This window comes from Synchiropus splendidus, chromosome 12, assembly GCF_027744825.2.
Source record: "Synchiropus splendidus isolate RoL2022-P1 chromosome 12, RoL_Sspl_1.0, whole genome shotgun sequence".
NCBI lineage: Eukaryota > Metazoa > Chordata > Actinopteri > Syngnathiformes > Callionymidae > Synchiropus > Synchiropus splendidus.
In genome coordinates, this window is record NC_071345.1 from 10044519 (window position 1) to 10060280 (window position 15762).

A 15762-nucleotide genomic window follows, 5' to 3' on the forward strand; every position below is an offset into this window, starting at 1 on the left:
CTCGACATGTGTGTGGTTCACTATTGTCGTGGCTCCGGGTAACGTGCGTTGGTGGGTTTCTTATAACTCAGGTTCTTCAGGATTCACGCTTCACTCCGTGTCCCCACAGACATTGCTCCAGCACTAGACCTTTTCAATCGATTGCCGAGTTTACACTCGCCAAACCCCTCTTTTCCTGAAGTTGAAAATCTATCGCTATGATTTTAACTGTCACCAGCGTTTACTGCAGCTATGATATCCAGTGCTAACATGTATAGTAATCCCAAACTCAAATATAAATGACATTGCATGTGCACAGTGTCTCCTGGAACCAACACTGACAGGGGCTTTGTCCTCCAGTCATAGTCGAGTTTCTGGTAGGACTGCTGTTCTCGTATCCTCTGGTGTATATTCTGTGGTGTTGACGGTTTGAGGTAGAACATGGTATTGTGCCCCGTAAGACTCTCCCCATTAGCATTTGTGCAGGTGACATATTGAGACCTGTGGCAGAAGTATTCCTCAGTGACAAATGTGGATCTGTGTTTGTTTGAGCTGCTTTCTTAAGCACATGTTTCACCGTTTTGACAGCATGCTCGGCCATTCCGTTCAAAGATGGAAAAGCTGGATTTTTTTTGTATGGTTCTTTCGCAGGGGCCAGTAGCTGTGTAACTTCTTATCTTCTCTGCATTTCCTATTGGGCCATCCACTCGTAACAGCCTGCAATACTTCATCAGCTAGAGTCTCTTCCTTCAACTGTCCTAGTGTTTCTTTGCTCAAAGCATCGGTGTCCTCCATAGTATACACCACCTTGTCATCAGTCTCTCCTGTGTTCATTGTAGCTCTTGAAAGTGTGTCCGCTATGAGCTAATTTTTGCCTGGTGTGTACTTTATATCTAGATCTGCATTTAGGGGTTAAATTGAGCCGTCTGTCTTCTGTATTTCAATAAATGATCATTTAGTCCTTTCTCTTGTGTGATGAAAAACCTTTTCACAATTCTCTCTCCTAAAATGATTTTTCTTTTCTTTGTTTTTTAATACAGTGGTACCTCGGTTCATGACCACGATCCCTTCCAGACGGCCGTTTGAGAAGACACAGAAGGTCTCGTCATTTTGATTACAAATTCATTGTCAATCCATGTGATCGGTGTTCTGATCGGCAGCAAAAACCCTGATCGGAGCATCCCTGCCACAAATCTCCATCAGCACCTCAAACGTCTGGTGATGCAACTTTGTTTTGTCATGGTTTATGTGTGCAATAAACTACGTATTTTATGAAGGAAAAAATCGTGGCAGAGAATTGTAATATCAATTCTTAGCTAAATAATCGTGATTCATATTTCCCCCTGAATCGTGCAGGCCTACTTGTATTTGTGTTTTGGCGACTACAGCTGATCTACATATGTCCAGGGCTCTTCTCAATGTCAGTTCTTTGTCACAGCAAACCTCTCTTTCAGACCAGTGTCACTTATACTGAATACCAGTTTATCCCTCATGTCATCTTCATATCTTCCAAATTCACAATCCTTGCTCTTTTGACGAAGTTCTGTGACAAATCTGTCGACTGTTTTATCCCAGCTGGCATCGCATGCGTTCTTATAACTCCGTAAAGAGATGAGCACAGACGAAGTTTTTTCAGGACTCACTCTTTATTCCGTGTCCCCACACACGGTGCTCCAGCACCAGACCTTTTCAATCGATTACCGAGTTTACACTCACTACAGCTATATTGCGTATTTATTGGCAAAGAATAACTCAAACGTTAAAGTAAAGTCAGTGGTATGCAACACCTTAACTCGACAGTTTTACAACATACATGCATTAACTCATGTCATACGGCACAGTTGAACCGATAAAAACATTGATAACCACGGAAACGGGTGACTTGCCACTAAGGTAACGGTTACACATATAAAGGACTTTGTCTCCACCTAGTGTTATATGTCAGGATGGCCGAGCGGTCTAAGGCGCTGCGTTCAGGTCGCAGTCTCCTCTGGAGGCGTGGGTTCGAATCCCACTTCTGACAACACTTTTGCGTTTTGTTAAAATACCTGATCTGTTTAAGACGACGGAGCCACATGGAAATAACAATACTTAGCATGATAAAAATGAAAAAATGGCGCTGCGAGCGACGATGGTAAACTCTGATTTTCCGCGTTCAAAACTCAGAGGTTTCCGTGTTCTTCACATAACAAGAATGAAACAGCTCACCCAAGTGGTGACAAAACATATTGCGACTTTAATTAAACTGACGATCAGTGGCGGTTGGTCGGTAGATGACGTTCGATAAATAAACCATAACGACACCTTAACTCGACAGCTTTACCACATACTTGATATTTACTCATGTCATACGCCACAGCTGACTCGTTAAAACATCAATAAAAGCGGAAACGCGTGACTTTCCTCTCTCGTAACAGTTCCAATCCTGCTCGCTGAATATCACAATAACAACATGACACAGGACGTAAAGCGTTTTTTATGCATTGTCACTGCCCTATTTGCTTCTTCATCCCGTTTTGCTTCCAGGGCTCAGTTTTATGTCGTCATTTCCTGGCCGCATGCGCACATTGGAATTTCAAGACGTAATTTCCTGTCCACATGCGCACATGGGTGTCGCTGCTTGACACATAAATTAGAATAAAATTAGCAACGTCATTGCGCCACGCCTCACTACACACTCGTATTTCATCAAGAGAAGCAGAATTTGAATTACTAAAGTACTACGCCGACGCATTAACTGTATTTTAACCTTATTTCATATATTCAACAATTCGGATATTTTAACAAGATTTTGTTTTGTTTGATGAATCGTCCAAAGGAAACTTTTGTGATGGTCACCTTGTTTATTTGTTCATCTTATAGCCTGTTAGTCCTTCTTCTTGTTTATTTATTTTTCTCTGTCGACACCTAGTGGACATTTTACAAACATCACTGATTGTCACAGATTTCAGATAAAATAATTGGATCTTTCTGTGCAATTTGCACGCCGTTTTCTATCTTGCCTACGAGGTCTCAGTGGTTAATTTGGTTTATTGCAACCAAATAAACAACAGGATAAACGTCTTTTTCATTGAATCACAACTTTTCTGAGGATTACATTTTATTAACAAAACATGAAAACACACCAACATTATTTATAAATGACTAAACTTATTTTATATACAAAACATCGTAGGCAAGATAGAAAACTGCGTGCAAATTGCACAGAAAGATCAATTATTTTATCTGAAATCTTGTTAAAATATCCGAATTGTTGAATACAGGTCAAATGTGATATAATTAAAAATTAGGTTAAAATACAGTTAATGCGTCGGCGTAGTACTTTAGTAATTCAAATTCTGCTTCTCTTGATGAAATACGAGTGTGTAGTGAGGCGTGGCGCAATGACGTTGCTAATTTTATTCTAATTTATGTGTCAAGCAGCGACACCCATGTGCGCATGTGGACAGGAAATTACGTCTTGAAATTCCAATGTGCGCATGCGTCCAGGAAATGACGTCATAAAACTGAGCCCTGGAAGCAAAACGGGATGAAGAAGCAAATAGGGCAGTGACATGCATTACCACACATCACACAGCTCTGCCATGAACGTCTAAATGCTCACCATATTGCTGAAAACACATAATTCTGTCGACGCCTGCTCCGAACTGTACAGGAACGTCTCCCACACTCAGACGTCACAAAGCGACTGCGCTGCTCGGTCACACCTGATTGGTCAAATTTTGAAGCTGTTTGAGGACAGCGATTGGCGGAGGATGTTGAAAAGGGAGAAACGCAATTGGCAGATGTTAACTGAACATTTACCCCGACGATCGTTCAGGTCGCAGTCTCCGCTGGAGACGTGGGTTCGAATCCCACTTCTGACAACACTTTTGTTTCATCAAATATCTGATCTATATAATACGACCGCATATGAGGCTCATGCAAATCGGAGTTCGAACAAAAATTTCGAGATTTTTTTTGCTTCGGATTTCGAACGAAAATCCAGAACTCGAACGGCCCTGAAAAAAGCCGGAAAGCATAACATGCACGGACTGATCAGCTGACCCACGACACGCTTTGTGTGCAGACATGTCCTGTTAGCTACATTTACTGACGTTTTTTTTCTTCATATTGAGGTGTAAAACCTTTCCTGTCTCTGCACTGGACCGTGGTAGAGTGTCACAGGGGAGGTGCTCGCTCTCCACACCTCCGAGGCTGGAGCGCACACTCCAGGGTTTGATGTCCTGTTGAGGGCTGGAGCTGGGACAGGGATGAGGCGAGTCTGGGACAGAGCGTGACTTGGTTTATGACTTTGTCACAGCCAAACTGCACAGAAGCGCACATTCAGAGCTGGACACGCACCGGGCACCTCTTCACTTCTGGAGAGACGTCACTCACTCGGCAACCCCTCCCACATGCAGCGGCCACACACATAGAGGAACAGCGCACCTGCAGCAGACGCTCTACATTCACTCCTACAAAAGCCTATTTTAAGGCTTGGAACGCATTATTTCTTTTTCCATGACTTGGAATGGGAAAAATCGATTCAGATTTTTTTCATTTTTCAGATATCTGGAACGGATTGTGGTCGAGAACTGAGGTACCATTGTATTAGGAGGTAGCAACCCACAACAGGAATGAGACAGCTCACACAAGTGGTATTAGGATATACTGCAACTTTAATTTAACTGCCTGTCAGTGGAGGTTGGTCAGTAGTACTTACAATATTGCTGAAGGCAGCACATTCTGTCGACGCGCTCCATACTGTAATGAATGTCTCCGCCTCTCTGACCCTGACGTGGCAAACCAACTGCTCTGCTTGCTCAAAAATCCTCACTCCTGATTGGTCAAATTTTGAAGCTATTTGGAGAGAAATGATAGCGATTGGCGGGGAATGTTGAAAAGGGACAAACACAATTGGCCAACACTTCAACATTTTCTCCGACGATCCTGTGTCAGCTGCTGGAGATGTGGGTTCGAATCCCACATCTGACTACACTTTGTGTTGTACCATGTGAAGGTGTGTGTGAGAAGCTGTATTTTAGCAGCATTTTAGCCTGGAACGTTTGAATAAACAAGATATGAATTAAAGCATGGGCGCTGCAGTTTCATCAGTAATGCCACGAGCATTAGCTAAGCTAACAGCGAGGTAGCTCTTCTCCTCATCAGTGATCATAATTTAGCTGATCAAATGTTTTTAGCATCCCAAGTTCATGATGTGCTTCCATCAAACAATGACGCAAGTCATGTGACATGTTGTTTCACCAGTGTCACATGGCACAGTGGCACATATAAGTCAAAGAAGGCAGAAGTTGCTCGTCTTGCTTCACTCACCTGAGATTCATTTGGAGTTTATCAACTTTTTTTTTTACATCCTGAACTTATGACATGCTTTAATCAAATTATGTGTTATGCTGCTTCACAGGTGTCATGTAAGTAATTGCCCACATTGTGGAAATAGGTGATGACGGAGGCTCTTTTTCTTCTTTATTTTCGCTTCTTCACCCCAATTAATACCAAGAATATAGTGGTAACATTCGTGGAATGAAATGGTACTATCTTTTCTTGATTTTAAGCCAAACTCTTGCTCTAGAAGAAGACAGCTCCGGTTCCTGATATTTAAATTTTGAATGCAGACGCTCCTCCATGTTACACACTTGCCGGGTCCAGTGTAGCAAAGTAAAAAATTGAAAAGGTGTATGTGTGCAATAAACTACGTATTTCATCAGGAAAAAAATTGTGGCAGAGAATCGTGATATCAATTCTTAGCTAAAAAATTGTGATTCCTATTTTCCCCTGAATCGTGCAGGCCTACTTGTGTTTCAGCTGATCTACATATTTGCAGGGCTCTTCCCCATGTCAGTTCTTTGTCACAGAGCAACCTCTCTTCCAGACCAGTGTCACTTATGCTGAATACCAGTTCATCCCTCATGTCATCTTCATATCTTCCAAATTCACAATCCTTGCTCTTTTGACGAAGTTCTGTGACAAATCTGTCTACTGTTATCCCAGCTGGCTTGAGCCAAAAATAACATCTCCTCCCTCATCTCCATCTTGGACAGCAGACATCAACCAAACTGATATGCAGGGCCTAGACTTGGACTTGTAGGAGCTGAAACAGTAGATCACACAACACTCCTAGAGGAATCACTGTAGCAGAAACAACTATTTCAACGTGAAAGTTTCTTCTAAACTGTAGATACTTATGAAAGACCAGAACACCTTTGTTTTAATCACAGAACTTTATTTTTCTTCAAAAGGGAGAAAAATCCACATTCTCAGGTGAACATTGTGATGGAGAGGGAAGCAGGAGCCTTCAGGTGCGGCTACTGAAAGGTTCTACAGAATCATCACGAGATAATGCGCTTCTTTTTTCTACAGCTCCGGACGCGGGTCGGACGCAGACTTGCTTCAGTCAAGAGAACGTTTGCCAGGTTTTATTGAAAAATAATACTAATAAAAAATAGAAGGTCGGGCTGAGGAACATCGCTGTTCATCTTGTTGTGTAACTTTTGGCCAGCAGAATAAGAATTAAAAATGTACATTTTGGATATAAATCTAACAAACCATGGCACCCCGAATATGCATTTTGAGAAGAGGAGGATTTGAAGGATAAAATGAAAAATCAAGAGGGCAGTAAGAAGAGTGGCCATCTTGAGAGAGGAAGCTGGGATCTCAGGGATGAGCTCAAGACACGTCTGGAACACACAAAGTCATACTTTAGGGCTCTGAATCTTTGGGAAGATAATCCATGTGTTTCACTTACAACTCGCAGGCCGGGCGCCGTATCTTCGCATTATCTGGTCTTGCGTGAATTTCACAAATGATTCATATTGTTCTGGAAAGACAATATTTCGCACTTGTTCAGTTGTGTGTCACCCTCATTTTGTCAATAAAAGATTCACATTTTGTGCTCAGTTACCTGCGAGTTTTGTGTTAAGGATCTGTTCATACTCCTCCCGGATCTTCTCCTCGTGGTCTTTAAGCAAGCGCTCGCACAGGTAGCTCACCTGCTTCAGTGTAAACGAGGGCTGGTCCTTCCTGGATGCGCCTGAGGGACAAACCAACCTGATTCAGCAATAACTCAGGGGCACAAAGTCACTTCCATCCATGGACGGTCAGATTTCCTGGTCAGCAAGTCAAGTCCACTTCACCCTCTTTCCCGCCACCATTCAAAAGCACATGCTTTCGAATAATTGGCCGTCACCAGCTAGTGAGGAACAACAGCCACAATTATTACCTGGAGGGGATACGGGAGCGGTGAGGGAGGAGCTGGGGCTGGGAACGTCACTGGAGCTGCAGGCCTCCGTCTGGTTAAACGCCCCTTCCAACTGCCGCCGCCTCTGGATCCGACTGTACTCCTGGCGGATGTTTTGGAAGATTTGCTCTGTGGGGGGCAACAACGGATAAAAGATGAGAAAATATTCCTTTATATGTGAATATATTTTCATATTGAACAATGAACATAAAGGCACTAAACCAAAGCAGATAAAAAAAAAAAAAAACAGAACATGACGTTCCGAGTCAAGGTCATTTTTACGGTGCTGGTTAATTTATGCCTTTGCAAAAGCCTGTTCGCTGTGTCCTCCAACAATAAAACAGGAACGTCCAACTGATTACAAGACTGACTAAACAAAGCACTTCCTCTTCGTCTCCTCAAGGTGAGATAAAATCCAACAGACGTTTGTGGAGAACACTAGATTGTGAAAGGCGATGACTCCTATGATTAAAAAATAATAATAATCCAGTCTCACGACCTCGCTCCCGTGAAGAACAGAACAAAAGAAAGACAAGCACACACACGTGAGCTCCACTTGGAATCTTTACTTTCGCTTCACAGCGTCTTTTGAATTCAAGAATAAAAGATTGAGCACAGTTGATTGTGGAACAATGACGGAACACCGTCCACGGTTTGGCAAGTTGAGCAAGTCCACTTTTTGGTCAAAGGTCTGCCATAACACTTCAGCTCAGCTCAGCTCTTATCAGAAGTTTGGTTCCTTTTCATGGTCTAATTGGTGGAAAGCAAAACTGACAAGCGCTGTGAAATAAAACAAAAACTCAAGTTCATAATGAGTTGATCTATAAAAGCAGCATCCAAGAAAAGTCGTACAGCTCAGACCTAAGAAACCAGCCTGGAAACCAACTGGGAGTCAAAAACATGTCGGCCTCGGTCAAACCAGATAATGGGATGTTGACAAATCGCTTTATCTTAACAATCCGAACAGGAGGTGAGGCTGAAGCTCTATCTGGAGAGCCGTGCCTTGTTTATCTTGGGTGGGAGGGGAGCTGGGGCTGGGGGCCCTTGTTGAAGCCTCAAGTTTCCCAAACTTTACAGCACAAACAAATACAGGGAGACAACTGCAAAACAATACGTTGAAAGAGTGTAGGCAGAAAGATGTTCTTAGTCCCAACTGTAACATCACTCAGCCAACACACCAAATACAAACAGACAGAGTGAAATCATAACAAATATGAGTGCAATTGTAAACTCGTGGCATCAGTTTCAATCTCTCGGACACTGTCAGCATTGAACTATGTACGATCTTATGAACGAAACGACTCTCAGCCACACATCACCTTGACACGCCAGCTTTATGTTTGATTGCGGCGCACTGTACAGTTAAAATGAGAGTCCACATGATGCACATTCAGGAGCTCGCCAGGTTCAATATCATAACATAATTCCTTAATACATTCCCAGTGATTATTTTTAGAATGCCACACTCGAGAGCTCACAAAAGCGTCATGTTTACCAGAAGAACTTATCAAAGGCTACTCAGGGCTTCCGCCACATATTATCTGGCGTGGTGCACTGTCACGGCTTAAATGAGAGCTGCCTTGCTATCAGAAATATCTCTTTTTCAAGGTGAAATCAAACATATTAAAATGAAGTGGAAACATCGAAACAAACGGATAACGCATAACACAGCATGGTTGTGGACATGAACGCGATGGCGTTTGCCGTGTTATTTATGGAAAAAACCCCGAAAGAAAGAGCATAACAACTGAAGACCGGAGCTCAAGAAACTCAGGTCACGTATTCGGACCAGTCATTTGAAGACGACGGACGGCTTGGGTTGAAGACAGATTTACTTCACATGAAAAACTAGCCTTTTTACAGTGACAAATACTCCATCGCTTCTTGATTGGCTGGGTTTCTTTGTTTTTGTTTTTTTGTTTTTTTTTACGGCGATGGCTCTGCCAGAGTTTGTCATAAAATCCCGTCAGAAACCCTGTTCCTCCTATGAAAAGAGCTCCCAAGGCACAGTGATATCCAATGATATCATCCACGTTCCCCATGGTGTTAGATGTAATCCCTGAGGATTAACCAAGAGTTTCACGCTTTTGTAAATGGAAACGTGTCTTTTGTTTCATCAAAACGGATGTGCGTAAGATGCACCCCGAGGAGTGATGCTCTTGTTTTTTCACAGCTCATTATTTCTACATAACTTCCTCAAACACATCTAACAGGAAGTTAATGCGCTTGTCTAACAATAACACACAAAACACTTCTGTAACTAAACAAACAGATGAAGTGCTAGGTGATTTACCATAACTGAAGAAAAAAAACTACTGCTGTCATCATCTAATAGGCAACAAGCAGAAATATGGAAGGCGGGTGAACAAAAACAGCACAGATTACACTCTGGTTTGTTTTAGAGTAAATCCAAAAACAACACTTGGACAGTCAAGTCAAACACTGAGACATGTCACTTTTTCTCCCGGGCAGCCAAAGCTAGATAAACGGAGGCAACAATGACCCTGACACAACCAGGCTGAGCAATCAATCACAAAATTCCTCCAGCCACCGGAACACAGCACAGAAAGCCTGGGCTGAAACAGGCTTAGAGCCAGGAGGGACTGAATAGAAAGAAAGATGGATAGATAAGACGTCCAAGAATGAAAACAAGACCAAATCAATTGAATGCCAGTCCAGGTGTCTCTCTGCAGATTGTTTGTTTTTAAAATGATATGAGTTTCTCATATTCCACAACGCAGAGGGAAACGAAAACATCTGTTGCTGTAACAACGGGTCAGTTGGCCAGACAACAGCTCAAAAACAGAAAGATATGGTTTGAAAATGACGAACTGATGGGCAAAGTGGCCCCACATGGAGCCAAATTCCTTCCTCTGTAAACCATCACGACAGTCAAATATAGCACCAGCAATAAAGTTTTCAGTCTTTTGAAACATATTAATCTCTGAATACATCAGAGACGCAAGTGTTGTATCTGAGTAACTATTCGTGTCAGGGGTTCGAGTATCACAATGTTCTTGTATTCTTGAATCACTGACTGCAGTTACATGGCGGCTCAGAAAACAGCGTTACTGAGCCGGGGCTCATGCCGGTGATCAGAAGTGCAACTCTTTAGATACTTCACATCTACCATTCTTGTGATATAAAGAAAACAATCTCCGGGATATTTAATTTTTTTGGACCATCGCTCCAACGTGCTGATTCTGGACATCTGAAGTTATAAACTAGTTGATGAATCAGCCCAATCTCTGTCCACAGAGTTCAACACAACAGTCTGAAAGGGCTTCGTGTTGGGCTTTCCTTTGCAGTCATAGGAACCGGAAAGACCGAAGAGCTCCCGGCGCCACCCCTTGTTACGGAGGTGAACTACTCATAGCTCGATATTAAATGCACAGCATGTAAACCAGGAGAACATGACGCAATCGGACTCAGCGGTTTAATCGAGCTATTGCCTTAGTCGAGCTACGTGCTGCATGTAACCACAGTCACTGGTGTTGCTGGAACAGTCGCGTGTTGGGTCATAACCACAACAGACTGATAGGCACACAGACATCTTGCGGTACAATACTGTCCTTCAGCAGCATATGTTTACTGTAGCAGATGCCCTTACTACTCCATTAAGACCAAAGTACCCGGCTAATAAAACCAGTCACCTACTGAAGGCATTTTGCCGTTTTCAATAGCGAAGGACACTTCAAATTAACATAAAAAAACATTTTTCACTACACATAGATGAAAACTGTGCATGAATCCAGCCTGAAAAACTGTTCATGATGTAACCATGTGGTTTTCTATGGCTATTTCTTTTACATGCCATAATCAAATGAAATTCGAATATATCTAATTTGATTTTTGTTGACAAAAGCACAAAATAATATCCTGGGTGATATCAAACAGTACGACATAATCAGCGTCAACTCGCAAAGTTTGCCAGAACCGTTCACCAGTTCCATCTTATTCTTGATATGAATGGTTCATGTGAAGTGAAAGCCCACCGCAGAGACATATTTTTACCTACACACCTTCCCACACACTTGAGTTAGCAGAGCTGTGTCATTTTTATTTTATCAAAAAAAAAATCAGAGGAAGTGAATGTGTCTGAGTTGCGCTGTCAGTGAGACAGAGGAAAAGAGGTATACGGATCATGCCTGTACATACAAAAACAATCACCTAGGACACCTCTGGGTTGTCAGATCTGCGGGTCTCTCTTGCAAAAACAGCCCTGTTCAACCTCAGCTAACCTGACGAGCTGGAAAGCATGTGTGGGTAGAGACAGTTGAGAGGGATGACAGCTGACCTTTCACTAAATACAAAAATGCTTTCACTTGGCACACAGAAGCAGAAAGGCTAGCTTGTAGCTCCAGTCCCAAGAGTACCCACTTTCTGGCTGAAGGGAAGCATAATACTTCATATCTGGACCTGGAGTCGGCTGAAAAAAAAATCACTTGGTGCTGGCAGCTGCTGTGCTATAATTCAGTCAGCAAGGAGGCCAAGTCTGCCGGAAATTTAACACATGGCAGGCCGGTTGAAATCTTAACATGGAGGACTGGCTAAAAAATGAGTCTGCATTATTTAAATTGTCCCAAAAAAATCTGTATGTGGTGGAATGACCTTTATTGTTGGTATTATTTTTATTGAATACATATTTTGGGCCTTCATTCTAACAATAAGTGTCTCAAACAAAGAAACATTACACAGATCAAAACAATAGATAACAAAAAAAGATGTTTTCAGATGAACACATGTTTTTCTTGTGGAGAGCATACAGGAGAGTTGGCTTTGTGGAGATAGAAGTTAAGGAGACATCAGCCATCGACAAGTTTGTGCGGCCATTTTGTCAAAATTAACTCAAGTCAAAGCCACATATACTATTAAGTCATAGGGCTGCAACTAGCGACTACTTTTAACAGCCGACTAGTCACCAACTATCTTGACTTGTCGGGATATGACGTGTACAGGTTGTTGTTGTTAGCACTACCGTAGCCTTAAATCACAACCATTTTGCAAGTCAACTCGTCATGACTACGTCAACCATTCATCATATGGTGATGTCGACGAACATGCAACTTGCCTGATTGCAGTGTTGTGAATACTTAACACTTTAACAGTGTTCAGTGTTTTGAAAATTCACATTTGTGAAAATGTGATTCTAATAGTTTGTTGTGTCGATAGTCCTGGAGCCTCTGCAGTTGGCGACTAATCTAATCGTCGCTGGTATTTCACTACTCATTGCAGCCATATTAAGAAGTTGGAAACACATATCACTCTCTACGCAGCCCAGCTGCCACAACTGCAGTTTGGTTAAAGACTGGAGAAGAATGTAGTAATTGATCTGAGCTCAGATAGCTATCGACAATAATAGATCATGCTGGGCAACTTTAAAAAATGGCTGACCATAGGTTCACTAGCACAACCACACCCCAATATAAATAATACACACGTTCAAGTAACTATTTACTTTTATATGACCACATTCAAGATCCTAAACATGGAATTATGAACTGGCCGACTGATAAGATAACTAATGCGGAGCTGCTCCCAAGAGAAGGAGAGGATGAGCATGAGGAGATGAACAATGCCATGCAGGCCCAAGGAAGGGCAGGAACGGTGGGCGATGAAAGCAGGCTCCCCCACCTCAGACCAAGAGCATTGTGGCACTGGAGCCGAACAACACCCAGACGGCGACTAATGTGCAGTGCTGCAGTCCTCGGAGGGGCTTATTCAACAGGCTCTTAAAAGCCTCCCGAGTCAAATAAGTCGAGTTAAAACGCAGAACGGCTATTAAGGATGTCGGGTCTATACATATTGCGCTGCTGATATATTATAGTTTGGACCGTCTCATTGGATAAATACTGAGCCGGTGGAAGTATAAAAACACAACATTCGTCGCGCAACAAAACTTTCAACACTTGACTGAAAACACTGACAAAAGCAGGGTGAATTGGAGATAGTTAACAGACAGGTGACGGCGTTGGCTCTTCAACTTTAACGACGACATGCACCTAGCCGACTAGGCTAACGATTAGCCTCCAACCCCCAATCTAGGATTCACAAGCAGCGAGCTACCCACTCCACCCAACCCCCCTCCCCCATAACACCCAGCCCTAAAAGACAAGAGAGAAATGATATGAAATACCTGGGGTGAGTCTATGTTCTCCTGCCATGGCTTGAGGAGACATCTGGTGCGCGGGGCTGTCGATGGGGGGACGCAGGTTGCATCTTTGCGGAGACGGAGTGCCGGGAGCCCCCGGTAGAGGATTGCACCTTCTCCGCTTTGGAGACTGAGGACTTAACAGGGCCTCGAACTCCATCGGCCGCTTTAACGTAGCTCCACAGGCCATTTTCGCTAAATAAAGACGGGAGTGTAAGTGGTAAAAACGTCCCACAAAAGCTGGGGGTTGAGGGTTGCTTGGCTTCGCCGGGTGTCCCTCGGATGGTCGGGCCTTTCTTCTCACCCACAACAACGGAGCTTCTCTGAGTGCTGAGCCGAGAGCGGAGCTGCCTGCTGAATGCTTACTACGTCACACGGAAAGTACCAACTGCGAGGGGTGTGCAGAGTTTACAAACACCGGTCTTATCTAATCACCGATCCTTGGATGTGAATTTAGACAGCAGTAAGATCAAGTTATGCATTTTCATCGACCTTTGTGGTTAGTCAGCGACTTTGATACCATTTATGACACAATAAAGTGACCTTCTTCCTACGGCCAACCCCATTGTGCGCAATGGTTCTTTTCAATTCAACTCAAATTTAAATGTCCGCTTTTCTAACAGGGTTGTGATTGGATTCTGACTTCTTCGATTATTTTATTGTATTTGAGTGCAGCTACACGATCGCAGCGTTTGTACGCCTCAGCTTGGTGTTGCATCGTGCGACAAATAGCTAATTTCAGTTGTATATATAACCCCAGACGTCCAACAAAACGGGGGGAAAAGCATCGAGTAAACTGCACTAACCACTTACACACAGGAATAAACGATCAGAAGCGTCTGTCTTTTCCTAAAACGTAAAACGTTAGTCATGTTATTGTCACTTAAAGAGATGGTTCCATCTTAGAGTACACACTTGGCTGCTGAATGAATTTCAACAACAAACCATTTCGGTTGTCCTCCATTACTTACTTAGTAAGTGAGCAAAGTCTTTACTTAATCCATCATTTATAAATACATGGATAATATAAATGCAAATATAATATATATTTGTTTTCCTCATAATTTTTGAGGGAATTATAATGATGATAAAATGTTCAGAGCTCAAGCTTAATAATTTAATGCAGTACACTTATACACTGTATTTATATGTGTGGTGACCTTATGTGTTCAGAAAACCAGTAGTGTTTCAATGAGGGCAAAAGCACCCTCAAATCTAGATACATAATTTGTTTATTTCATTCATGTCACTAGAACGAAGATGAATCATTTAGACATTTAAATGGGTTTAAACAGAAAAGTTTCAGTGACCATTCACCTCTGCGCAGACCTTACAATGCCCACTGTCAGAACTTTACATTGCATTAACATGAGATTTGTATTATCAAATTTGTACCCATAAACCACAGGACAGAGATTGGTGTTTATCTTCACATGATTTGGTTCAGCGGTGGTTGTGCAGGTTTAATGAATTCTACATTGCAGAGGGCATGAAACAGCCTTTATTGACACTTGGCTTAATGTCAACAGACGGTCTCCAGCTTGACAGTGTGGAAAAGTGATAAGAGCCTTGTTGCTGGGAAACCATGGCTAGGAAACGCTCTTAATCCAGTGATTAATGTGCTTTTTAAATATTGTCTTTCTGCAATTAACTTGTCGCTGCTGAACATGCTACAATATTTGTTTCTATCCACGTTGGATCCAATTAAAAAAAGGCTGATCAGATGATATTGATGATGAAATGGAGATGATCTATTTGACCGATAAACATTGCAACTTTTCTCCACTGGTATTGCAGCTGCCCATGTAACCATAGAGTTCTCTTGACTTTTGCCAGTCGTCACTATTTACAATTGAGCCCTGCTCAGTCCCTTGTGGCACTCATTGTGCGGAATTGTCCTTTAAATGGAGCCTTTGTGATCACTGTCATTCATGGGTAGATGGTTGACCTGCGAGGTCCGCGCTCCCTGGACACTACACAGAGAAATGCTCAGACCAGCATTGAAACAATAAATCTTCTGATGTGCTGTAGCCTGGAGTCAGCCATTTAATGCACAAAACTCCACAGTTGTGGGAGTGCTTCTATGTGGAAAGACCACAGGGCCTGGAAAACCGTATCACAAGTAACTTTTGTTTAGAAATTTGACTGTATTATATCCACCTATAGAATATCACTTCCCACACGCACACACAAACACTGCAAAGTTGTGTGTACACAAAATAACAATGAGGCGCATCATCGGGTCTCCGTAAGATATGTACATCACAGTTGTGGACAACTATCTTATCAAGCTTTTATTGGTGACTTTTATTGCCCCGACTTGTTAATTTTTCTTTTTTTCTCTTAGGCGTATCACTCCTTAATTTATCATCCATATGATATAAAACAGAGA

General features: G+C 42.5%; 1 protein-coding gene and 1 non-coding gene across 2 annotated transcripts; one reads left to right on the plus strand and one right to left on the minus strand.

Moving 5' to 3' along the window:
• Positions 1-1919: 1919 nt before the first annotated feature.
• trnal-cag (transfer RNA leucine (anticodon CAG)) lies at positions 1920-2002 on the plus strand. Its single transcript has one exon. It is a non-coding gene; the product is annotated as a tRNA-Leu (tRNA).
• A 4191-nt stretch (positions 2003-6193) lies between these two features.
• Positions 6194-13801, minus strand: akirin1 (akirin 1). The gene is made up of 5 exons (XM_053881815.1): positions 13356-13801; positions 7202-7348; positions 6884-7012; positions 6728-6799; positions 6194-6659 (listed from the first exon to the last, which is right to left on the minus strand). The coding sequence occupies exons 1-5, from the start codon at positions 13558-13560 to the stop codon at positions 6649-6651; spliced, it is 564 nt and encodes a 187-aa protein (XP_053737790.1). The 5' UTR covers positions 13561-13801; the 3' UTR covers positions 6194-6648.
• Positions 13802-15762: the final 1961 nt, after the last annotated feature.

Bases quoted from the DNA above. Each gene is read 5' to 3' on its own strand.
- akirin1 (XM_053881815.1), bottom strand. From the start codon at position 13,560: ATGGCCTGTGGAGCTACGTTAAAGCGGCCGATGGAGTTCGAGGCCCTG. The intron at 7,013-7,201 runs GTAATAATTGTG...TTTGTCCCTCAG, and splicing joins CGCTCCCGTATCCCCTCCAG to GCGCATCCAGGAAGGACCAG. The intron at 6,800-6,883 runs GTAACTGAGCAC...TTGTCTTTCCAG, and splicing joins CCTTAACACAAAACTCGCAG to AACAATATGAATCATTTGTG.